The 26,200-nt window shown below is 44.3% G+C and overlaps 1 protein-coding gene across 4 annotated transcripts; it reads right to left on the reverse strand.

Moving 5' to 3' along the window:
* bcl2b (BCL2 apoptosis regulator b) lies at window positions 1–25,834 on the reverse strand. 4 transcript variants are annotated; one of them, XR_014596978.1, is made up of 4 exons: window positions 24,673–25,834; window positions 1,880–2,268; window positions 1,158–1,270; window positions 1–1,013 (listed from the first exon to the last, which is right to left on the reverse strand). XR_014596978.1 is itself a non-coding variant. In XM_084007350.1 (2 exons), the coding sequence occupies exons 1-2, from the start codon at window positions 25,255–25,257 to the stop codon at window positions 2,131–2,133; spliced, it is 723 nt and encodes a 240-aa protein (XP_083863476.1). In that variant the 5' UTR covers window positions 25,258–25,834; the 3' UTR covers window positions 1–2,130. The 4 variants fall into 4 exon arrangements, 1 of the variants encoding a protein (XP_083863476.1); XR_014596979.1 differs by having other exon boundaries at window positions 1–1,270; XR_014596980.1 differs by having other exon boundaries at window positions 1,158–2,268.
* Window positions 25,835–26,200: the final 366 nt, after the last annotated feature.

Consider the following 26,200-nt stretch of genomic DNA (forward strand, 5'->3'; position numbering starts at 1 on the left):
ATCATCGGAGCACAACGCTGACAGAAGTTAAGCTGATATAGTACAGTAACACTAGACAAAAACCCTCCACAGAGAGAAATCCTCACTGAAAACACCCAGTGAAGTGAAAGCGATGTTATTCGCCTTAAGCTACTTTTTTCATCTTGTTTTTCTATTTCTTTTTTATTTTAAATTAAAGATTAATACAAGTTTAACTTTGGTTTCCAGCTCTCTAGAACTATACTGTAAATCTGTGGCAGTTTAAGCTGTAAGTAAAAGTTAAAATCGACAGTATAGCAGCCTTAAGCCAATGTTAATACACAGAAATTCACTTAAAAAAAGAAATCTCGTTATAATAGCAGCCAGGGGGGAGAGAAAAAGTTACAGTGTGATTTTTATAGAATAGAGAAAGTGAGAACAATTAATTTTTCATCAAAGTACTAAAAAAAATCTGTGATCTGGTACCTCGCAATAAATAGAAAAATGCATCCTTTGCTATTTGGGTTATGTGCAACCTTATTCTCTTATAAATGAGGCGACATATTAACTGTCTTTCATCCATGCAAACAAAGACGTTTTTAAACGACATCACTTTTTCCAAACTTGCTAAGCACTGTGCACAAAACAAAAACAAAAAAATATTTTGGAGCCTCGTGAGCAAACTTTCCAAATTCTTCTTCTTCTCTGAACCGCAACACAAGACATACATCAATAAAAACAAATCAATGACCGGATGCAGAAAGGGGGACATCTCGGGTTTCCAGCACTCGGGACACACTGGCTCTGGTCCTGAACCGACACCTTCCCGCCGCCACCGCCGCCGCGGTATTCCACACAGTCATCTGTGGCTGAGCAAGTTTTTTTTTCTCTTTCCCTCTCTTCGTCCACGTGGACAAGCGTCTTTTGTGAATTGTGAGCGATGCTGAGGTTTGCTGCGTGGCCTCGGCAGCTGGAGGGACACGTGTTGACGGAGAGGGTCTGCTCTGGAGACCTGCACGAGTCCTTAAAAACAAGTCTGAGTTGAGTGAGGAAAGCTGGAGAAAGAGTAGAAAATAGAAAAAGGAGCTGATCAGAGCAGCTAAATAGTGAAGGTGTTTTTTAAAAAAGGAGGGGGGGGGGGGGGGGGGGAGTTACTTTAAAGCAGAGTAGTGGTCCGCTTGTGTTGCAGGAGGGCTTACTGGCTTGTTAGGCTTCCTCACTCGTTTTGCTGTGCTCAGCATTTTTCTCCATATATTCATCAACGTATTGATTTTCAGGCTTCTTCTGCACGTTTTCTGCTCCTTCTCTTTTTCTGCACACAAAATTAAAACCAACTTTAAAAAAAAAAGAGCTCAGTCTTCCACCGGGCTGTTTCTTCTTCTACATATTAAAGTGTGTGTGTGTGTGTGTGTGTGTGTGTGTGTATAAAATGGTGCAGTGTGTTCAGAGTTCACTGGAGCTGTCTTGAGGAGTGAAAGCAGTCGAGAAGCCGCGCTGGTTGTTGTAGAAGCTGTTTCCATTATACATTCTGAGCATCTGTTCTATGGAGGAAGTCCTTTGAAGGACGGCTGCAGGGTGTGTGTGTGTGTGTGTGTGTGTGTGTGTGTCTGTGTGTCTGTGTGTGTTTGGGTAACTGGAGTCCATAGTTCAAATGGGGTTCTGCAGGGGCGGGGCTGCGGCCCACTTCCTCTCCGGTTTGTGGGGGGGCATCATCGTCCCTGCACCCCCCCTCCCCCATCATCATCATCAAGGCCTCCACATGGAGGTCCTGCATGAGCTCTGACACATGCAACGACTACGCTAACACCCAACATTCATGCTATAACTAGTACAGAAGCAGGCAGAACTGAAAAAAAACAAAAAAAAAACAGACGCATGCCACTGATGCCACCTCCGTTCTCCTCGGTCGTTCTCGGCTTACATCGAGAGAAAAGCAGATTCTCCTTCCGAGACGTCCGTTAGCTCCGTATGAGCCGAACTCATCTGGTGGTTTTTGATTTGTGTCTGTTTTGACATGGAGGGGCGAGGAAGAGGGAGGCTTATTCTGAGAGAGGGCTTTGAAGAGGGCTCTGAGTCTGAAGGTTGTCTCTGAGGGGTCAGGAGCATCTATAAAAAGGAAGAAAGAGGAGGCACAAGGAGGAGGAGGAGGAGGCCGGATAGAGGCGAGCCGATTCACTTCTGTGTCAGGTATGCCCCGATGGTGAGGCTGGCGGCCCCGAGTGCAGCCAGACCGAAGACCGTCTTGATGGAGGGCCAGGAGCAATTGAAGAGAGAGTCCCTCTGTCTGTCATACAGGTCCACAAAGGCATCCTGGAGGAGAGAGAGACAGGGAGAGAGAGACAGACAGTCAATAGGGCTGTCAAAGAATGCATGTTTACCTATGTGTGCAATCGTGGTACTCCCTGCTGCGATACGTTATCAATACACTGGTGCCAAATAACTGGATAACTTTTATTTTTGCCCCATTTGTTCCTGCTGAAGATGCACTTCTTTAAAAACAGGTCACAAATATGTAATTATTTGATTAAAAAAAGAAAAAAAGGCTTATTATTTTTGCCACAATAGCTTGGTGCTGTAGTTACCAGTTATTACTCAAACACAAGTACATGGGGACTATTTTCAGTACACATTGAGCGCTCTAGTCAGTTTACAGCAGCAGGATACACTCAAAATAAACCACAATGCCACAGTCATTGAAGGAAATGAAGCAACATGTCTCCCAGTGCAACGGTGTGGATCCCTGGTGTGTTTTTTAAATAGTTATTGGACAACAATGGAGCTCTACGGCACAGAAATACATTAAACCAGGCTTTGACTACACCCAGGACAAACTCTACCCGTATCATTTTAAGGGTTGGCTCAGCAATCAACAAACATACTACCGGTATTTGTTTATCTTTCCACTGGTGGTATCCAGTCAAACAGTTTTGGTTTCACTTTGATTTCATCAGAATTTGAAATACATAACTTTGAAAGTGGAAGTGAAGTGTGTTATAACAACATTTCTTACCAACAACAGTTAATCTCACAGGATCCACAGAACACCTTCACATTACTTTTGTGGGGAAAAGTAAGTCATTTTTCTAAAAACTTATCTTCATGACTAAACCCCTCCTAGAGGAAAGTCATGTGGGTCAACTAGCCCTTTAAGACTCCCTTGGCCGCCACAAATATGGGTTGAAATTGTGTGTTATTACACCCATGCTGCAAGCGGATCCATTACTGTTCACAACCCACACACACACACACACACACACACACACTCCCAGAAACACACACTAAACAAACATGGGAATCGTCCAGAAAGAGCCCATTCGCAACTGCATGTCAACAGATTTGGATGTTTGTTGTTTTTTTAAGCATATGGATGAGCGCTTGCAGCACCCGCAGCATAAATATATTAATGTAACTGAGAGGGTGGTCTGCTTTCTGCTGCCAGCAGCACTTTTTAAAGAGAGTCTGTTACAGTTTGGGAGTGTGTGTGTGTGTGTGTGTGTGTGTGTGTGTGTGTGTGTGTGTGTGTGTGTGTGTGTAAGGTCCATAGTGCAAATACCACGACTGTGCGTCTTCGAACGAGGAAACGCAGACATCTGCTCATGAGCAGTGACAGCAGGAACAGCTGGACAGGAAGTCATGGTGCTAAGCCCGTTCTCTCTGCCACACACACACACACACACACACACACACACACACTCATGCTGATTATCTTAAACCCGACTAGAATAGTTGTCGAGCTGCTCCAGCGAGGATATATATCAACCCTTTTGTTGTGACGCTAACCACATTAGCAGCTTTTTACCTTTGATGCCTCTGTTTTCAGCTGTAACTCGACCTTTCTGTGAACAATGGGGTGAATTGTTTAAGTTTAATTCACTACAACATTCACTGTGTCAGTTCCCATGGGGAATCCATCATCATTATATTACAATCCGTCTAGATTTAACTCAATTTACCTCCGGTAATTATGTTTTGTGTAATTCTAACAGGAATACACGAGTTTTTTTATTTCGACCTTGATCTAAAAAAAAGGAAAAACTGGGACATCATTTTTAATACACAGTTTCCTTTTATCAAACTAAAGCCCACACAGGACTAAAAAAAAAAGGAGACATCCTTTCTGAAGTGCTGTGGGGAGACAAAAGAATTTCCTGTTTCCCCCTCGCCTCCCTTCCCGTCCTGTTGCATTCCTGAGGCCGGGGGCCGCTCGGTGACACGGAGGAGGAAGGATCAGCAGTTTTCTTTCCCCCACTTAAGGCCCTCTGGTGTCAAAACATTCTGCACTCTTAAATCAGCTGGCAATATCTTAAACCACATGGCATTTCCTTTGTTGCAGCAGAGCGTTTTTAATTATCCAGGGCTAAAAAAACAAAACGAGACTGGAGCCTACAGCAGCCGATGTTAGCTGAGTTACACGAGACTGACCTCACAAACCGTGCTTCAACGCCGGCGTGCTCACAGTGGTCATTCCAGTTTAGCATATGCTAACATGTAAACACAGAGCAGAGGCTGGTGTCATTGGTTGTGCTGGGTCTCTGAAGAACATGAATGTTTTAAGTACATTTCATAGCAATTCATCCAAAAGTTGCTGCAATATTTCACACAAAGCCACAGGAGTTAGCCTCACGGTGGCATTAAAAACACAGGCGTTCACCATTAGGATTCATCCTCTGGGAACCATGAATGTATGGAGCAAAGTCTGGGCTCATCCATCTAGTGCATGTTGAGATATTTTACAGGATAAGTAAGATGGGGTGGGTGGGGCTAGTGGAAAAGTCAGGGATTAGTCCTCTGGGGACCAGGAATATCTGCTTTAGCTTAGCTAAAAACAGAGGACTGAATGTCTGCCCTGCCTCCCCTCCTCCTCATCTCAAGGACTCAGGTATTAATTAGAGCACAAACTCTTCAGTCAGACCTCAAGCTGAGGGGAATGTGTTAGCTGGCAAAAACACTGCCTCCTGTCTTGTTTGTGACCCACACACACACACTCACACTCCAGGAAATTAACAGTATGCTGAGGCAACAACATAAACCCCCAGCACACTGGGTCCAGCAGCAAGTACATGTGACTGACCGCTACTGGAAAAAAAAAGGGCAAACTCATGATGCATGTCCTTAATATGTCCCAGACGGTTGGCATCTGATTTAAAGTCTGAAACAAAACCAAAAGAAATGGGCCAATTACGGTAAGAGGTTGGTAAGAGCGGTGATGGATGTTTGAAAGGATCCCAGGAGGACGTGGACGGTAATAACTCCAGACTGACCCAGGGGAGGGAGGGAGGAGGGAGGGAGGGAGGAGGGTGTCAGGTGGATATCATGAGACTGAAGCAAGGTCCTGGAACTTTTTCACCCACACGTTAGCAAAGCAGTGTAGCCGCAACCATGTGAGTAGAGTGAAAAAACAAACCTTGGGACTCTCTATTTTGTTTTTGTCCCTCTCCCTCTTTCTTGTATTCAGTCTCATTGTGAAAAAAATCCCTTTGAAGAAACAGCTGGCAAAGAAAAACAAAAACTCTGCAAAAGACAGTAAAGGACAAAACATCTGCATTCATGAACAAAAGACTCTTGAAAATAATAATAATAATAAAAAAGAAAACTCATCCCACTGCCCCGGAGCAAACCATCTGCCACCGACAGCAGGTGTGCATCTGGGAAATGAAGTCCAGGCTGCGGTTTCTTCGTTTTTTTTTTTTTGGATCAATGGCTTCATGAAAAGGTCACAGCCAGCCCTACAGATGCCAAGAATCCAAATGGGAGAAAAAATGCCTCGCCAGGTTTACACAGTCTTTTTTTTTTTTTTTTTTTTTGCTGCACACACAATGAATCCCTGTGAGAGACGCTCACAGAGCAAAGGAGTCAGACTTGAGAGGATCCCATTCGGCAGCCATGGGGGTGGCAACTTGCTGCCAGAGTGTCATGGTTACCCCGGCTGGAAAAGCTTCACACATGATTTGCTTTTCCCACCAGCGGGGGAGAGAGTTGGAGCGAGGGTTTTCTCCGTCCCGACCTCCTGATTTGTTTTTTCCACATGATCTGGACTTCTGGGTCTCTCTCTCTCATGAGCACAAAGGACTTTGACACTGTTCCACGGATTGGCCTTACGCTATCATAAGAGAAACAGGAAATGCCAAACATTTGCCAGTTCCTCTGGGTATCCCCCCTCCTTCCCATGCTTTTGGGAACGATCTGCTGGCTTGTGTGGAAGATAATGAGTCATCTTGTGTGCTTGGCTAGCTCCGTTTAAAAAACAGAAAAAATGATTAGGCGGTCGTCGTCTGTTTTGGGACGTTTCTGTGGGTAATTGTGGGCAGGCCGAGACTGAGAGAAAGGGATGTGGGTTAAAGTTCAACTTGTAATTAAAGTGCCTGTTGTGGCTTTGCTGCTATATTCACCTCTAAACCGAGCGTCTCACCCACGCTCTGTTTATTTCCTAAGCATTCGCATAGTAACATACCCGATATTGCATACACTGCAGCTGCTGCAGCGCCGCTTTGATTTCCTAATGAGCTTCTCGCAGACTTCTCTGCTGCTAATTAAAGTCAAACAAAACTCCCTTTTCAGGATCCAATGGGAGAGTAATGGGAGATAAAAAGAAAACTGCAAGGAAGGCATTAATGTCCTTTGAAATTGATCTGCTTTGATCCAAATGTACACTAATATATATATATATATATATTGCAACAGTACAGTAAGCCCACAGTTCAATAGGGCAATACCTCGGCTCTTGGGTTACCAAGAATCTTCAAAAATGATTCTTTATTTTGCTCATGAGCTAAGAATTGTTTTTACATTCAGACACAATCAAGTATATTGTATAATAAAATAGATAAATATCTAAAAACGTGCTTCTTAGCCTTGACGACTGGCATAGGATACAAGGGGGTAAAAACAATTTAAATGTAGATATTTGAAATAAACATAAAGTCACCATTTTAAATATAAATATCTGTACTTCAGAAGCCTATAAATGCCTTTCATACAGGGGACGGGTTTGGAGTACTGCGTTCTTCATCTCTCACTCATATAGCAGATATATGAATATATATATATATCCAGACAGAATATGTGACAGCACGGCAGCCTCTCGTTTGCCAGGAAGGTCGGGTTCGATCCAGTCTCTGGAGTGTCATTCATTGACTTGTACGGCAAAAAAATGCGATGACGGAGGAGTTTTTTTGGTGATACTCATTACCCGGCGAATTCCCCCGTGTCAGCAGCGCCAACAGCTCGGAGCGGAGGTCGCTGAGCCCTTCACTATGCGGTGACAGTACTGCAATACTTGGAAACAACAACCTCGCAGCCAAATGATGATAAACTGGGTGGAAAGCTGCACAAATCTGGCAAATGCGCCCAATTACTACGCAGATTTTTAGTGGATCGGACAAAAAAATAATGTTTGTTTCTACATGTGAGTAGTGGTTTAAAATGTATGTGTATAGGGAGCTTTAGAGATGCTAGTATCTTTGAACCAGGAGATAACCTCTGGTTCTGGAGAGTGAAGCCAATGCAGAAGTGCCTTTAACTTGCATTCTCTCTACTGGCCATCAGGGGGCGCCCCCTCTGGTTTCAAAAAGAAGTCAATGAGAAAACTATTAAACGCACCCCTAATTCAATGTATGATAATTCATTTCCTGCTGTATTTTTTCAAGTAATGGAGACATTAAACCAATAAAAAATGAATAATTCTTAAACTAAACCATGAAATCCAACTTACAGGACATTTTCAACTGATACAATAATAAAACGGTTCCATAAATTCAGCAAAGGAATAAAAAGACCAGCCGATGTTGTAACTATGGCGTCTGTCTGATAGACAAAGAGAGAAAGTAAATCCACGTGAAGACTCGGGTTTCGTACTTTCTCTGCCGTGAAGGCAGATTTGACGTTGGATTTTTGCCCTTAAGGCTCATAAATATTCAGATTTACGTCAGCAGCAGCATCTGTGTGTTTACAAAACAGCACGCTGTCTCGTGGGAGTGAGCCGGCTCTGCTGGAACATGAAACGTGATCGCCAGTAAATCACCCACACTCCTCATGACACTCTGCATTAAAAAAAAAAGAGAAATGTTTTATTGGCCTCCCATTATTTACTGTCTGAAACCAACCGGAATAAATGAGGTCTGCAACTTAACACATCAGACTTTAGGTTTCTTTTGGAGATGAATAACGCTTCGGTAAACTTGGTTTTCATCCCTTTAAGGGAGGAGGAGGAGGAGGAGGAGGAGGAGGAGGAGGAGGACCGCTGGAGTGAAAACGTCCAATTTGTGCAGCAGCGTGGAGTGCAGACAGATGTTGATTCCACAAAAAACATTTGTGATATATTTACTTAACCTTGACTGAGCGTGCTATACGATCCTCGCAGGGCCCTTTTTTATATTCTGTGTTGAGTCCATCGATTTGTCGTTTAACCGCTTTGATCCGACATAAGATGAAGGACGGTGTGACCTTGAAGCCTCAGAGGGAGTGATGCGGACTGGTTTGCTCTCCTCCTGGTCTGTCTTCTCACCTCACTGAAGCTTAAAAAGACTGGTATCATTTACAAACTCCCGCATGCAGAGCAACGACACATCAAAGCAGAGAGAAACAATCTCTTCTTTTCTCTCGCAAATAAATCAGACAGCCTCTGCAGCTCAGTCGATACCTTTCTTTTCATTCTTTAAAATTAACCGCAGCCCCTTTGATTTTGACCTTGAAGCCTTTATTCTTCTTCTTCTTTTTTATTACAACGCGAACAATTGATCCAAAAACCCTTCACAGTTGGCAACAATGGCTTCCTCAAATAGATACAATGAAGCTGAAAGGGGATGTGCTGCTCTGAGCCCATCCGGCCTCTTCAGCAGAGGAGGAAGTGACAGTAGCTGTAGACTTCTGTGCTGCTGCTGCTGTGTAAATATCAGGCTTCGGGTTCAGGGCCGCGATCTAATAAAACGACTCACGTCTCCTCCGCCCCTGTTTTTTGTTCTTTTATTAAAAGGCCACCGATGACGCGCGAGAGCAGAGGAGAAAGTGGAAACGGGAGGCCGCTGAGTCATCATCCACACTTGTGGAGTGCTGCTGCTGCTGTGTTTGGAGTGCATTAATAAACCTGGCTTGAGTGGCTTTTCCAGTAAAGACAGGACGTCTAATGGGTTCTGCTGTTTTCTCCGAGGAAGCCCCTCAACCGCAGCCCGCTCCGGTGATGCGTTCGAGGCTTCAAAAAGCTCACGTAAACGTGGGTTGTTTTTATTCAAGTATAAAGTGCCACTTAAATTAGAAGCACTGCCACACAACACACATTTCAAACTCTGTGCTGCACAGAAACCGGAGTAATGTCTTATTTTTGGCAAAACAAGGGGAGCGTGGGAGTGGGGAGCTGCTTGATTGGTTCAGATAGAAGCCACTGATAGGGACCGTGGGAACCGGCAGAAGTCCCAGGTGGCCTGTTGCTTCTCTTGTAACAAACCGAGCCCATGGGAGCGGCTCGTTTCCTGTGACGGGGAGGCGGCACGCCGCTCCGAGCTCCTTTAAAAGTCACATCCACTGACCTTTTTTCCAGACCACACATCCACCGTGCAGCTGAAAATAGACCTGGACCGATCCGGGCCCCAAGAAATCGACTACTGTATATGGCGTAATGAACAGGAAACGCCATCTGCACACACGCCTCGCGGCGGGTGCAAGCGAGCGCATGTGTTGGCTCATTTGTCCCGAACTTTCTCAAGAAAATTAAGTCATTTGGTTTCCTTGAATTGGTGCGTTCAGCTTTTTTTTCCCCCGGCTGAGCCCTCATGTGACAGAATGACAATCAACTGACTGAGTTTTTTTTTTTTTTTTTGTTCTTGTCAAAGAGCTTTTGACAGTTCACTTAGTGTTAAGTCACTTCCTGTGCCAGATGCTGCGGGGTTGACATCATGGTCTGGTTTGAGACTATGGTTTCTCTGTGGTAGAGCCAAGTATGGTTAAATCACAGACTCTGTGCGGGTAACTAGGGAAAGACTCGAGGCAAGCCAAACATGTAGTCATACTAATACCGTGGAGGGAGGAAGGGAGGGAGGGGGGAGGAGCTACAGTTGGTTAGACACTGTAACTAAGAGGTTTGTATTTGTTTTGAGCCATTAGCCGACTCCTAAATCTTCCCTCCGAGTCCGAAAAGAAAAGCAAACCGTAACAAATGGGCACGTTTTACGTTCCCCACAAAGCAGGGAATGTTTTTACTTTTAGATGAAACCCCCGAAGTTACCACTGTAATTAAGGGAGCGGTGCCAAACAAATGGAGTGTAATGTCGTCTAATAGAGAATTAAAGATGTCGGCGGAGGATAAAAGCATCAGAACATCAAAGCTCGACGCCCCGGCGACTTTAACGGTCTCCTTTTTCTCGCAAAGTCACGCCGCTTAAATGAAAGTCAGTTTTTAGCAGCAGGTCTCGGGTTCGGGTGGTGTAAGCCATGTAAATGAGGGAGGCCAACAGGAGAGCGGAGCAGATCTAGGATCTCAGATGTCCGATAATGTTGAGGGGAAAACAAGCATCTGTTTGAGGCGGTAGCTGCCTCAGGAACAGGAGAAGAGAAGCCCAATCTTTTTCCACAATGTCAAGGTGATGGAAGAAACTACATACATTTCCTCAGGTTCCAAGAAAACAAAAAGGAATGATAAACTTGTAAAATATCATTCATTTACACAGATTAAACTAATATTTAGCCATTCAGCATATCCTCATATCATTGTTTGTTTATCTTACAAAAGAAAATCTTACTTAAAAATGTTTGTCCAGAAACCATATAGGCAACAAAAACTTGAACCTGAACCTGAAATTATACACATTTTTGGGACAGAAACCTCCAGATTGGATCTTGTCCCCGCTCTGGAAGGTCCCGACCCTCATGTTGGGAACTACCGCTCCACTTTCACCAGCTCTATTAGAATCTAATATATAATAATATCTAACTTTTTTATACTCTTAATTACATTTTTGCCAATATTTATAGTATTAACGTGTATTGAAAGCTCATTGTGAAATGTTCTTGGCTCATGCGCTCCATCGGGACTGCGTGGGCGGGGGATGGTCAGATTTGACTGACAGGCCTAGCAACGTGATGAAAACACACAACATCTCCACTTTCCCTTTGATTCAAAAATACAAAACTACACCCTGATTGGTGCACAGAGATATGTATCGTCCCATGTTCCCCGAACTAATCCCCGCCCACGTCCCCAACTCTCCGTGCCGTAAAGTACGATTTTGAATTCTTGTAATAGCATTAGCAATAGCAGTTAAATATCTGCTTTCCTGTAAAGAAGGAATCGTGTTGTGAAGACGAAGCAAAACTGGATACGGGAAGGAAAAGCAGCTTCCCATCATGCCGAGCGGCTGACCAAACTTCCCTATCCTGCGTGGAAATGATTCTTGCACAATCATCAGTGTCAGCTGCGATCTCGGGAATGAAACCAAGCGTCCTTCTAGGCCGAGGAGAAATCTTTCTCCCTCCTCCTCCTCCCGCTTCCCTTTTTTTCAGGCTGGGAATAACTGGGGAAAAGTTCAATGACCTCTCTGAGGCAACCAGCTGATTTTCATCCAGGGGGGAGAGGAATGAGTGGAATGCATTGATGTGTGGAAACAAACAACTGCACTGTGTTCGCTCTGAGAGAGGCCTGATAGCGGAGGAGGAGAGATAACTGCAAAGGAACGTGCATTATGTCATGAAATAACATTTAAAATCTGTTTTTTTTTTTAAATAGATGAATGCAATCAAAATGTCATTCAAGCAGCAGCGAGTTTCCCAGCCTTTTTATCCTTTCTTACTCCGATGTGACCTTCCCAGTCTTATATGAGGACCTGAGGGGGGAATGAGCTGCAGCCTTGCCTGATGAATGATAATAAGTTGTCTATTGTGACATTGAGGGCTGTGAAAATGTGTGGAAAGCTAATAAGGCACCACGTCAGCGTCATAATAGAGGATTTTTTTTGGCATTTTCCTCTCTGGAATAATCCATGGAAAATATGATGAGTGGTAATCAGTGACTGGCTGCGTAGCCTTGGTGCTGCTGTGCAGTGAATATTTATAATATAGCGACTTTAAATCACACAGGAACAATGCAGTCATACTGTATGTGGAGCTGTTACATGTCCTTTTTTTCCCCTGTTTGTATTCCGTGCTTCGCCCATGCGGCTGTTTTCACGAGTACATTCCTTCTACTTTTTGAAGTCAGCACAAGGATCAGCTGAGAATCAGATGATTGTTGAGTCAGATGACTTTTAACAGGCAACTTTTATCCGAGTTTGCTCCATAAATTGCTCGGGAGTGAGCTAATGCACTTCTACTTCTGCAACTCCTCGTCTCACAGCATGAGCTCCCAATTAAATCAAAGACATTTTTTTTTTTTTTTTTTTTTGCTCGACTAGCTTTTGGTCTTTCAACCTCGGTGGCCTGATTGCCAACCATGCATGCTTTTAGAGCAATTACCTCAGCAGTCTGGACCTGGCTGCAGCAGCACATGTGGCAGTAAGAAGGACTGGACTGCCTGTTTATAGCTTTATAAACCTCCTCTACTTGCTTGCCCTTCCATCTCTCCTCTTCCTCCTCCTCCTCCTCCTCCCCGTTAGCTTCACCTCCTGATCAAAGACACCTTGTGAAGTCCAGGCATTTCACCAGGAATATTTCTAACCCCCCTCTGTCCTCGCTGGAGTGCAGGAATGTGGACTCACATTAAGTCAAATCTGGAGACATTGAAGGTCAACGAGTCCGCCTGCTGTGAAAGATTGGCTACTATCAGAAAATGAGTTTGCAACGCTGATCATTTTGCATAATATACATTTATTTTTACATATATATAGTATAGTTGATTAAATAAGATACTCATTGGCTCTTTTTTCGTTTTTACAGCTTTTTCTTTTACCACCAAATACCACAAACTGTGAGAGATAAATGAAGCAATTTATAGGGCAATTTGCAGAGTTGATTAAAACTTCTGGCGGTTGGAATTTGCCGACATGAGGCTCGTCTAGACATGTCCCCTTTAAACGGTCCTCTACGAGGCAAAATGGCGCCTGACATAACCAAATCCAGGCATCATAAAAGAATATGCTCTGACATAAGTCACGAGATGCGAACATACGCCATGCCATAAAACATAACTGTATTTTTTATTTATTTTTTTTTAAATAAAGAAGCAAAATAGCTGAGAAGAAAAGAAATCACTGTCGGGTCTCCGGTTTTCCAATTCCGCCTGTTTCTCTTTGAAGTATCTGTCATTATTTGAAGTTGTAATGACAGCCCAACAACCAATTAAATGAAGGCAGCACAGGAGACCCGGTGAAATTGATGTAACATAGCACCGTGGCAATACCGGGTAAGCTCCTGCAGGCGAGATATCTCCCTGTCAGAAGTATAGCTTGTAGTCTCTGGAAAAACAGCAGGGTTTATCTCTCCGACAGCAACAAAATGCCTGTTTTCACTGCGTGTCCCGACAGAATTTGGTTGTAGGTCATCAAGAGTTTTGGGGACGGCGAGAACGCGGATCATTCGCTGCCCCCGAGACACCAGGTTGCAGCAACAGCGGTGGCAGCAACGTTCCCCCTCTGAGAAGCTTTTATCTTCCCAACGTCAGGGACGAATCACTTTCTCTGCACTTCAAACCTAATCAGTCGTCATCAAAGCTTGACTGCTGCTGCTGTGTGAGCTTCACCTGGAGTCAAAGACTCACACACACTTCTCCCTACAGCATGCATTTCAATAAATCACCTTCGTATAGAAGCTGACATCCGAAGCCACCTGGTCCACTGCGTTAATTGAGTCTTTGTTTTAAGAGATGCCAACACAAAGCAATCGGAAACGCTCGATCGATACAGTCGGAGTGATACCTGAGCTACGTCTGACCTCACTCAGCATCCCCAGAAACGAATCCCATTTCCTGCTCTGCTGCCAAATATCACATCGAAGGAAGGGGAGAGGGAGTAGGGGAGGGGGGGGTGCAGAGAATTATTTACCCCAGACCTCCACGGACGAGTCAGACATCCATTTACCATCATCTGGCTTTTTTTTTTAGGAGGGCATGTACGCAGCATTTCAGAGAAGAGCCAATAATGGCATGCTGTTTGTTAATGGCCACTGCTGTGGCTAGTTGCACCGGGAAATCCCAGTGGAGATGTGTGTGTGTGTGTGTGTGCGTGTGTGTTCGTGTGTGTGTGTGTGTGTGTGTGTGACTGAATGGCACAGCTAACAGGAAGCTAGGCACCCCGGGGCCATCTGCTCCCTGCCATGGCTCACATGTCACTGTGACAACACAGCATTATTGATTCACACCACCACATCCGCTTCTGTGTGTACACGACGACGTGCCACAGAATACATGCGCATGCATACAGTGTGTGTGTGCGTGCACGGGAGTGTGTGTCTGCGTGTGTGTGTGTGTACACAGCCATTTTCTATGGACAGCAAATAATTGATTTGCACCAGCACATCCGCTTCTGTGTTTGCCTGCTTGTGTGTGTGTGTGTGTGTGTGTGTGTGTGTGTGTGTGTGTGTGTGTGTGTGTGTGTGTGTGTGTGTGTGTGTGTGTGTGTGTGTGTGTGTGTGTGTGTGTGTGTTAACTCCATAAACCATAAAGAGTCGATTCACCCAAATGGCCAAAAAACCCCACGTTTTCCCCTTTTAGTCCTGTCGTTTCTGGCCATGCAGATAGGTTTGGTTTTTGTAAGATTTTAAAGCTGCAACAGTTCATATATTTATATCTAAAACAACTTGATCTCATGAAATCCATACTGTACTGATAGCAATATAGACGTACTTTCTCTTTCCGACAAATTGTAAGTAGCTTTAGATACATGTAAATGTCGTCCTGTTGGTTTCCAGCCATGCAGATAACTTCAGTTTTTGTAATATTTTAAAGCTGCAACATTTCATATATTTCTAATAACAATGATTTAAAAAGAAATAACTGTAAAAAGCTGATGAGAACCAGCAGTTTCATCCTCACAGAGCTCTTTGTTGTGATGTGGGTGAACCCACTCTGACAACTATGTAGGTTATGCTACGCATGCAACAGGCTTCGTGAACAAGGCGTCACTTAGTGAAACACTCCCAGCTGCGTTTCAATCAGCGGTGGCTATTGTTGCTCTGGAAATTAATTGAAAAAGATCAAATCCCCCCTTTTTGGGGGGGGGGGGGTTGTCCCAAAAATAACCACGGCGGCGAGACAATGGGAGGAACCGTTTAACCTTGCCCTATATTGAAATGCTGAAGCGCAGCTTTGCAAGGGTGTTGCCCGATGGCAAAGTCAACGGATGTCTCTGTGGGCTCCTCGTTATCCTGCAAGGTGGAGAACTCTTTCTATTCGCCGTCTGAAATGGTTCATCTGTGGCGAGTTTGTGCCGTTATTATGCACGGCAATTAAAAGGACCACACGGGGAGTTAGTGGTGGTAACGCTGCTATATTTAGAAGCCTCTCGCATGTCCCTGCATTTTTCAGGAAGCTACCACGTTACCTGACACTGGGAGCCGGGTCTCGGGGGGTAGTGATGCGTTGTTTATGAAGGGATTTGGCACGTGTGTGTGTGTGTGTGTGTGTGTGTGTGTGTGTGTGTGTGTGTGTGTGTGTGTGTGTGTAAATGAGTGTTTTGGGTTAAGAGGCAGGTAGACGAGGGGAGAAGAAGAGGTGATCTCTGGACTGGAGTGGAAGACAGCCTTGGGCTTCTACTTGAGGGACGTCCATTTAGTGTCCAAGTTTATCTGCTCCATATATTATTCATCGGTGTGTTTTCTGACTGGGACGGCAGTGCTTTTTAAACCGCTCGGGCACCTTGTCCTTCATGAAACAAGGGGGGGGCAGCAGGTTTGAGGTGATTACTGATTTGAGCCCCCAGAGGCCGACATAAAGAGAGAATCTGCAAAGCACACATGAGTAAAAACCTGCAAACCGCCTTCAGTGGTTCCTGAATGAAGCTCAGCGGACACGATCGTCCCGACAACACAAAAACAGAAAAGAAAGGCACACACACCCTTCACCGGCCACTCAGGAAAAGAAACGCCCCTTTCGTCTCCATTATTTATTCACAGTCGCTGCTCCCCAGCACACATTCCTCCGCCTCTCCTGAGGAGGCCCAGAAATAAAGCACACAGGACGGGTGGAGGGACTCCGGGGAACAAGCGAGGTAGTTGCACTCGCACACGCTACCAGAGTTTTATTCCATGAACGCGAGGAGAAAAAACCCTGCATGTTCACAAAATGCTCGACATGCAGGGAAAGGTAAAGATGGCGTGAAACGTAAAGCATAAAAAGCGAGGAGAGATCAAACTCGACGTCTGACCTCGCGTTCCAATCATCGCCATCGTAGAAAAATCTCACTTTTCAGAGCCTGCTTGTCTTCGCCCCTTTTTTTTCTCTAATTAAGACTGACAACCGCATCTGCAGTTTGAGGATCGACACCATTTTCCTTGTCAGAAAAATCAAAAAAGAATCGCAGTTGAACTTCTTGAATAAATATCTGAATTATTCATTTGTATCCGGCTGCAACAATAAAAACCTTAAGGTTTTGTTATTTTGGCTAATAGGAAGGAAATACAGGAAATGCACGTGGATTTAAGAGAAAACGGGGACAAAAAGGTCTAAAATGTATTCTTTTTCTTTTGTGAGACTGTTGTAGTCCCAAAAAAACATTCAACGACCACAAAACAGGCTTTTATACAGGCACGGACACTTTCAAAACAGTTCCTGCCATTATAAGAACCCAACAGGGTAATAGATTCATTAAGGCAGCAATTCACATCCAGGTGAGAAAGTTCTTGTCTCTCTAACTAAACCTAAACTAGACCACACACACCCGAATATTAGGATTCAAGCATCTCAGATAGCGATTTTGAAATCTCTTCAGCGTCCCTGAAAGAAATCCTTCACGTCAGACTCATTGAGAGAGTTGCAGCCTGCGTCTGTAGGAAACGTTTCTGAGATTGCAGTTGCCGGGGCTGAGGGCTGTAAACACAGTGGCAGATGGTGAGCGATCGAAGGCAGGGAAAAAAAAGGGGTACAGTACGGGGGAAAGTCTTGGCTCGCTTCTCTCCACACACAGAGCTCTTTTGTGGTCTTTCTCCACGAACAGAACTCCTAAACTCAGCCTTACTCACAGACTTCTCCAGCAGGGAAATTATGTAATTGCTCTGTTTCGAAATGATGGGTGGATGGGTGGGGGGAACCCCTAAATGCTATTTGCATGAGTAATAGTTGAGTCCTCTGCTCTGATTGCACGATTGTGAGGCCGAGGCTGATAAACAACTCCAAGTTAAAAAGGAGACAAAGCGATTGTGACCGCGAAAAAAGAGCGAAAGAGAAAGATTTCTGGCTCAGGACAGATGGATCACTCACGACTCGCAGGGCTCATTACATCTCTCTCCTCAGACGAAGCTTTCTATTTGAGAAAAAAAAAAGGGGAAGCGTAGCCCCGAACACTTCCTGCCACGGTTTGTATTGACTCTTGTTTAACACGTTGAAGCTGCATCTGAGACACAAATTGGATGTAAGTGAGATCTCATAGGGATGTTTTTTTTTGGTGCATGCGCCTCCTTTTGTGATTGAGTTTGTTTTGTTTTTTATATCCCTCCTCTACTCTGCCAACATGTCACCTATATGAAGATTAATGACTTCCTCTCTGTCCCAGATCCACTCAGCCTCAACAAGAGGGGTGTAGCCAGTTGCCCGTATCGCCGTAGCAACATGCACCCCCCCCCCCCCCCTCCCCCCTCCCCTCCCCACACCCCCGCCGTCTAGCAGATTGTGCTCAGGGAATCCCCTACAGGATGGACCCAACCCAAGCCAACTTACATTGTCTTCTCCTTACACATAAAACCTGTAAAACGTAGAGAAACGGGCCACCTGGACCGCAGCATTCCTCAGACACCGGATCCTTCCGTTTCAAAAAAAGGTTCTCACATCCACTACATGAAAAGAAAGAAGCTGTACGGGGCTAAATGCTAATGTGGGCTAACATACAGGGATGATGTTTAGCGTTTAGGGTATCATGTTAATGCTAACATTTGCTAAACAGCTGTAGACGAGGAGATACTTGGGTCATTCCGTGTCATTTCATCAAATGCCTCCCACCTGACCATCTCAGAATGTCCTGAAAAAATTCAAGTACAAAGACACACTTGTTAATAGGACAAATCCAAAATATTAGGTCTCTACTGTCAATAGTTTTCTCATGAAACTTCATTGAATGAAGGGTAGTTTAGACGGTTTTTGGCATCATGCTCTGAAAAGCCATTTTTAAACAGCAATATCTGGAAAACTATCTCACCTGTGGCCTTCAAAATTTCTACAGTGTATATCTGTTACTAATAGCCTCCAGACATGGAATATCGGGGGTGTAGCTCAATGATAACCTAGTATGGTAGGTACTTAAAAAGGGGCTTGTTGAAATAAAGTAGTACATTTGAAGAGTGGCTGAGCTCCCATTTTTGCAGATAAAAGACTTCTATCATTTCTGCCTCTATCTCTGGTGTTAGCTTAAACATTCTACAAAATATGGTCTCTCTTAGATTATTAGTTTCACAGATATTAAGGCTCAAAAATGGAAGTAAACACATCTTTGCCCAACTTCAGAGTCATATTCCAAAAAACTGACAACACGTATCAGGTCCAAACTTACTTTTTTTTAAATATCATATTCTTGTTAAAATCACATTAAAAAATCGGGAGGGTGTTTTGCCTCAATTTGTCGCAGTGATTTTTTAAAATCCTGATATTGGTGGGTTTTTTGTGGCCGGTTTTGGTACTGCATGTCCTAACAGCCTACTTGTAAACATCACAGGAGGGCAATTCAAATGTGTTTTTTATCATTTACCAAAGACTTACATGTGACTAAATGCTACTGATAAATTTAGCCTTACGAAAACATTAAAATGTAGCACAGTTGTAGTTACAGAGGCAATATGTCCTTGAATGTGAGTTAAACATGGTGAAAGCAGCTTTTAAGGTCTTAAACCATGAACAAACATAGCATAATATTGAAGACTGTACATTTTGTCATACTTTAAGTACATACATTACACAACCAAATCAAATAATAATCTTAATTTGAGCATAAAGATTTTACATTACAGTAGAAAAGTCTCCAAAGTTTGATATTGAATAACAGTTTGTCTCTATGCTCACTATGAGGGATCACACATTTTTCATCTTTTAGATCCAATTCCTTCGTCACATTCATTAATTTGGCAGTGACTTTACAAATAGTCTAATGTACATCTCTGCTCTGTTGTGCTCATCTTTTTTGATGGCATACATGCACCCAGTTTCTGTAGAGGGAACGTCAATCCTTGCAATTCTATGCTGCAGTGGGACATTGCACATCTTCTCTTCTTGGCCAGTAGAAACTCTTGGCAGGGCCATGTGGGTGCATGAACTGAACCAGTACATCTTCATCTGAAACATCTCTGATACTTCCTATCCACCATTTCTGATCATAACTCACATATTGTCTCATAGTGAGCATAGAGACAAACTGTTATTCAATATCAAACTTTGGAGACTTTTCTACTGTAATGTAAAATCTTTATGCTCAAATTAAGATTATTATTTGATTTGGTTGTGTAATTTATATACTTAAAGTATGACAAAATGTACAGTCTTCAATATTATGCTATATTTGTTCATAAGACATTAAAAGCTGCTTTCAGCGTGTTCAACTCACATCCAAGGACTTATTGCCTCTATTACTACAACTGTGCTACATTTTAATGTTTTTGTAAGGCTAAATTTATCAGTAGTATTTAGTCACATATAAGTCTTTGGTAAATGGTAAAAAACACAATTGAAATTCCCTGCTGTAATGTTTACTTGTAGGATATTAAGACATGCAGTACCAAAAACGGCCACAAAACCCCACCAATATCAGGATTTAAAAAAATCACTGCGACAAATTGAGGCAAAACACCCTCCTGATTTTTTAATATGATTTTAACAAGACTATGATCTTTCAAAAAAAGTACGTTTGGACCTGATACGTGTTGTCAGTTTTTTGGAATATGACTCTGAAGTTGGGCAAAGATGTGTTTACTTCCATTTTTGAGCCTTAATATCCGTGAAACTAATCATCTGAGAGAGACCATATTTTGTAGAATGTTTAAGCTAACACCAGAGATAGAGGCAGAAGTGATAGAAGTCTTTTATCTGTAAAAATGGGAGCTCAGCCACTCTTCAAATGTACTACTTTATTTCAACAAGCCACATTTTAACTACCTACCATATTAGGTTATCATTGAGCTACACCCCCGATATTTCATGTCTGGAGGCTATTAGTAACAGATATACTCTGTAAAAATTTTGAAGGCCACAGGTGAGATAGTTTTCCAGATATTGCTGTTTAAAAATGGCTTTTCAGAGTATGGTGGCAAAAACCGTCTAAACTACCCTTCATTCAATGATGTTTCATGAGAAAACTATTGACAGTAGAGACTTAATATTTTGGATTTGTCCTATTAACAAGTGTGTCTTTGTACTTGAATTTTTTCAGGACATTCTGAGATGGTCAGGTGGGAAGATTTTCAGAAATTTGATGAAATGACACGGAATGACCCACTTTGTTTTGCAGGTATCTGGCCGTAATATTTTGATCTGATGATCTACAGCTGAGATCTTCAACCTATATTAAGCAAATATGAATCTTCCTGTTGGTTTAATATATGTTGTGAAATGATGTAGAAATTCCAAAATAGAATTTAAATACGAATGTCAATAATTATTTTTTGAATGGCTTAGCATTGTATACATACTGTACATGGCACTATAGGCTGCACTGCCCGGTTAAATGAGGAACACTATTTTATACCATATGTAATAGGGGGTCCCTCCACCGGGTCTCTACAACCTTGGGGGTCCTTGGCCTGAAAAACGGTGAGGATCTTTGGTCTAGATGAAGTAGGATTATGGTGCGTTCCATTTACCTCGGAAGTCGGAAGCCAGAGCTGGGAATGACATCACGCCCGAGTTAGCGTTTCAGTTACAAAGTCGGAAAAAGTAGCCAACGGCCAAAAACGGAAGAGGAAACAAGATGGCTACATCTACAAAAGTTATTCTCGCGCTTGCCTTGTCCGAATATAAACACCTTCTGGACAAATATGCGGTCCTTCTGCAACCTGCAAACACGGTGGATTAAGAGAAAACACAAAGTCTTTCTACGTATTTCATTGTTTACAAAAAGTATCGATCGCCCTTTGATCGGTCATCAGTAACGTTACTGTTTACAACCGGGGCAGCCATCTTTAAATGTCAAGTCGGGCTTGTGTGGATCGTCCGACTTTCCGAGTCGGAAATCCGACCTCGGGACTCGCTCCAGTTGAAATTTCCGACTTGGAGCTCAGATATCCCGATTTCCGAGTACAACTGGAACGCACCAATAATCCCCTAAATATCTGTACATAATTTAATGGTGATCCACTGAGATATATATAGCCATTTTCTAAGTAATTCATTTATCCGAAGCTGTGTTTTCAGTTCTCTCTTCCGAAGTTGTGAAACCGCTGTTTTTCCCTCTCGGAGCACACTTTGGCATTTCGCCGCCCCCTCGGCACAGCCAAAACATCTGAGGTCAAGCATGCAATTTTGTAAAAAAAAAACAACAAAGTGGGACCGCCGTCTTCCACTTTAGTTCAATCACTCGCTATTTACCGAGAGCTCCAAATAAACACAGGTGCAGCCGCCACGTGAGGGTTGAAGCTGCAGCCGGCGTAACCGACTGCAGCAATCGTCCCCCCCGACGAGTGCAATCTCCAGCGGCCACAAAAGGGATGAATTTATTCAGGTGGAGAAGGAGTGAGCGTTGGGGGACAATGGAAGGACAGTGTTTTACATCCCCGGGAGTGTGGGAAGTAATCAGTGCAGAATGGCAGCCGTTTCAACCCCTGAGCAGTCACTGCTTTTGTTATGTCTAAAACGGGCCGATAGTTTTCTTTAACTAAAGGTGTATTTGACTCACCGCCGCTGATGCCTAGACTCAACAACGATTAGTGGGCGCTCCCTATTTTTGGGGGCTGAAATTGTTCTCAAAAACAACAGGAAACAGAGGGTGGCTGATGGAAAGCATGTTTCCACACCACTCTCACATGTCAAAGTGTCAGTAATAGCTTGATTGGCCCCCACCTTTCTGTTTTTATAGCAAAGTGGAAAACACAAGACTCACCTCTGGCATACAATAACACAATAGACGGTGTAAGTGACTCTAATCGCAGGCTGTCTAAACTCACGTATAACTGTTTATTCTGTCTTCACTCTGAGGTCAAAGCTGACTAAACCCAATTCAGGAAAGAGAGAGAGAGCCAAAACACCATTTGGCAGATTAAATAGAACAAAAATATGTTTGGCTCATATGCACCCCTTTTGAAAACGAAAAAAAATGGATGGAAGGCAAAAGATGAGCAGATTATCACGTCTGGTTCATCACAAAAACAGATCGGTTCCCACAATACATCCAAACAGTGGTAGCCATTGTCTGGAGCACAGTCACCGTTAAGGACGCTGAGGTCATGTCCTCTGCTTTTCCTGGGAATTCATTTTAGCAACTGGAAGGTGTTTACGTCCTATAATTTGACACAAAACACGTAGTGGATGTTCTTTTTTTTGTTGATTCCAGCATTTTTTAGACTTAGTGATAAAGCGACCCCAACCCTAAAGGGATTAATCTGTAGAGTTACGTCAGCTTTAGGTTTTTCCGAGGCGCCGTTGTGAAGCTGGAAGGTGGGCGGCTCCGGTACCAGGCTGTAAACATGTTTACTAATGTGGTTGGATTGGGCATTTTAACATGGTGGTCTATGGGGATTGACTCACTTTCGGAGCACGTTGGCGTCATTATCAGCAGCGGAGATTTCAGCTTTGGAAAAACACCTAATCGTGTTCCTTTTGGTGCGTCTGATTCAGATTTATTTAGAAAGTGGGCTCGCTAACATCCTGGCTACAAGCCCGGGACCACTCAGGGGAAATGTCTGATAAGAAATCAGGTGTGTGTGTGTGTGTGTGTGTGTGTGTGTGTGTGTGTGTGTGTGAGATATGTAATAAATCGGGAAACTGTTTATTTCCAGAGAAACGTCCCGGACTCTCCAGTACATAATAGCAGCGCTGAAAACGACTTTTCTTTTTTTGGCACATGCCGGGTGACGCAGTGACTTGTCTATATTTCAAACACACACTGTAAAAAAAAAACTAATAAAAAGGAGAAGCTGATTTCACAAAAAAGAAAAACAATCCAGGGCAGACAAAGCCCACTGTTTGCAGTGTCGGTTACTAAATGTCAGGTAATAACTGAAATACACACACACACACCTTCAGGAAATCCCCCACCTGACAGACATTCAAGACATGCAAATTATTCAATCAATCGACAGCACCAACCGTCTGAAGCCGAAAACACTCACAAGCTCAGTACATTCTAGATTCAATTGAGTGAATTTGAGCCAAAGTAAGAGATTTCCTCAAATCCGCCACAAATGACCCCAAAAGTGGAAACGTGTGCCTTCCAAATAATCCCTGAATAATCCGTGGGATTAAAAGGCCGGTTGTAGTTCTCTCTCTAGATGCGGAGCAGTTGAGATGTAGACATCTCCGCCCAGCAGGAAAACGCAGACGATGATGACCTACATTATAGTACAGCCGGGGCTCCAGAGACGTGGAGCAGCGAGCTCAGCAGCCCGGCTTCAAGGCACAAGGTCTTAAAACCCCCAAAAAAGAAGACAATAAGAGTCTTCTTATCGATGCATGGAGGACTGTTAAAACACGGCTCCTGGAGGGGGCCCTCCCTCTGTTTGCATGCCTTTGATATGTGGCACAACCTGCCAACCTCCAGGGGTGGGAGGGGGGGAGCAAAGGCGGACTCGAGGGGAATGTTAAATGGTCCTTCCCTTTGAGATGAAATGTTCAATATGAATCATTGATGACGCCCCTCTCGCAATTTCTGATACCTTCCGGCGAGCTGCACAAATGTTATGCTCTCATTAAGAGCACCTCTGCTAATTAAGGAGGGGGGGGTACTTTGTGGTAGATTGGGTTAATGGTTGTTGAGGCAACAAGATTCAACTCTTTCTGTTGGTTTGGATGCCTCTCCTCGTTAGTACCTGAGGTTTGTGTGTCACGCGGGAAAATGGCACCGATAGCTGATCCCTGTCTGGCCATGCCCAGAGGCCTGGAACACATTAATTCAATAGTTTTCTGTTTGCTGACATGCCTCCTCCCTCCTGCCACAACATGACCTCACATCCCTCTAACTATATATATATATATCCATGTTGAAACCGTCACAAAAGTTTGTTACCGTAAGTCTATTGTGTTGCATTAAAAACTTGTTTCGTAAAACCCTAAACTGCCACTTCTGCTCCATGACAGCTGCGTGGCTGCCACTGGCTCTCCTGCTGACGGTGACTGGGGGGGGCGGGGTCTATGCCGAGCGTCAGGGAGGTGTGACAGAGCACGCGACCTGATTGGTCAAATGAGTTTAATGGACACCATCAACGTCCAATCAGAGCAGCTCGAGAGTGAGAACCACCCATGTCCGCGCTGTCGTGCGTAATGAGCACTTCTCTCCAGCAATACAGACTTATTAATCAACTACAGCTGAGGTTTCGATATTATAATCGATTAAGTCACATTTTTTTTTATGTCAAAACATTAAAACTGGAGGATTCACCTCCACCTCTTGGAGGAAAAAAAGAGGAGGTTTGCGCCCCCGTGGCACACAACTGCAAAGCGGGAATCAGACCTACCCAGCCCCCGTTGTCCTGTATCCAGCTGTGCAGAGGTCCATTTAAATACTCCGTCATCCACTCCGCGATGTTGTCCACCTGCGACGTCATCTCCTCCTTGGCGGCGCACTCGGCGCACACGGTGCCCCCGAACTCGAAGAAGGCGATGATCCGGCCCCAGTTCACGCCGTCCCGGAACAGCTCGTCTATCACCTCGGCGAACCGCCGCTGCGCCGTGGTGGAGGTGAGGTACAGCTGCCGCGACATCTCCGTGAAGTCCGGCTGGTACAGTCTCTCGAGTTCGTCCCCAGCCTCGCGGAGGACCCTGTGGACGTCTAGGGGGCTGGTCGGGTCCGGGGACTGGGACTGGGGGATCCGTTTGCAGAGGAAGGGGATGCTCTCGGTGCTGTCGCTGTCGGGCCCGGAGCTGCTGCTGTTGCTGGCGTCGCGGCACCGGCGCACCAAACTCGGCGCGGGGACAACTATCGACCCGTTATTGGCGGAGTCCTCGTCCCGGACGTCATCGAAGCCGAACGCGTAGCCCCGCTTGGAGAGTTTGTGGCAGATGTACTTTTCCACAATGTTGCGATTACAGTCGTTCGCCATACCGGCTGGATTTGGCACTTTTATAAAGACACAGCTCGTCCTACATTAAATACATTATGAAAGAATAACGCGCACTCGATGCACACAGGCTTACCCCCCCAGAAAAACTCGAGTGTAGTCATACGAGCAATGCAACGCGTCAATCCCACGCGGGGGGAAACCAAATACTGTGCGAGCTGGGGCGAAATCCCCCACCCCCCCCTCCTCAGAATCCAAACTGCGCAGAAAAACGTGTTAAAAGTAAGTAAAATAGTGAGTCCGCGTCCGCAGCAGTCTTCATTTCCCGAATCCTCAACAGGGACGCTGGCGACCTTCTCTTTGCATTGAAATCCAATATGCGGAAGAGGTTTGGAGTAGTGCTTCTATTCCTGTGCACATCAGCCAGACGTGGATGTGGTGCGAAGAAAAAAAAACATGAATGAGCGACAAAGTTGCGCCAGAAGGTGCCTTTTCTTTTTTTTGACACGTCTGTTTTAGCAGCGTTTTACGCACAACCGGGTGCGGGACTGCGAGTCGGACAAGGTCGGACTGACTCCTCTTCCACGATTGCTCCTCATATCCTCCTCCTCCTCCTCCTCTTCCTCCGCAGCTCCCTGCCCACCGCCACTGCTGCTGGTGAGGTATTCCTGACGTCAGCTACGCTAATTCCTTTGGCTGCGCTCGGAGACTACACAAGAACTGCATCAATAGCTCCACCGTTTCTCGTGGTTGCAATTTTGGTTTTCTAAAACTTAAATCCACATCTTTAATGGGAATAAAAAAATAATGATAAAACAGAGAGCCTTTATTTAGTTGCTTACCAAAATAAAATAAAAACGTGCGTAAGAAGGAGAGGATCCGCGAAGCGTTATATACAGGACCTGCCGGTCTGCTTTGATGTGGTCCAGCCACCCCCTTGTGGATGGAGATCCAACCTTGCATTACAAAATTGATGTACCTGTGT

Source organism: Eutrigla gurnardus, assembly GCF_963514095.1.
Source record: "Eutrigla gurnardus genome assembly, chromosome: 4".
Lineage (NCBI taxonomy): Eukaryota > Metazoa > Chordata > Actinopteri > Perciformes > Triglidae > Eutrigla > Eutrigla gurnardus.

Coding starts and splice junctions, on each gene's coding strand:
- bcl2b (XM_084007350.1), bottom strand. CDS start 25,257: ATGGCGAACGACTGTAATCGCAACATTGTGGAAAAGTACATCTGCCAC. Junction 2,269..24,672: donor TACAGGACAACGGGGGCTGG/GTAGGTCTGATT, acceptor TCTCTCCTCCAG/GATGCCTTTGTGGACCTGTA.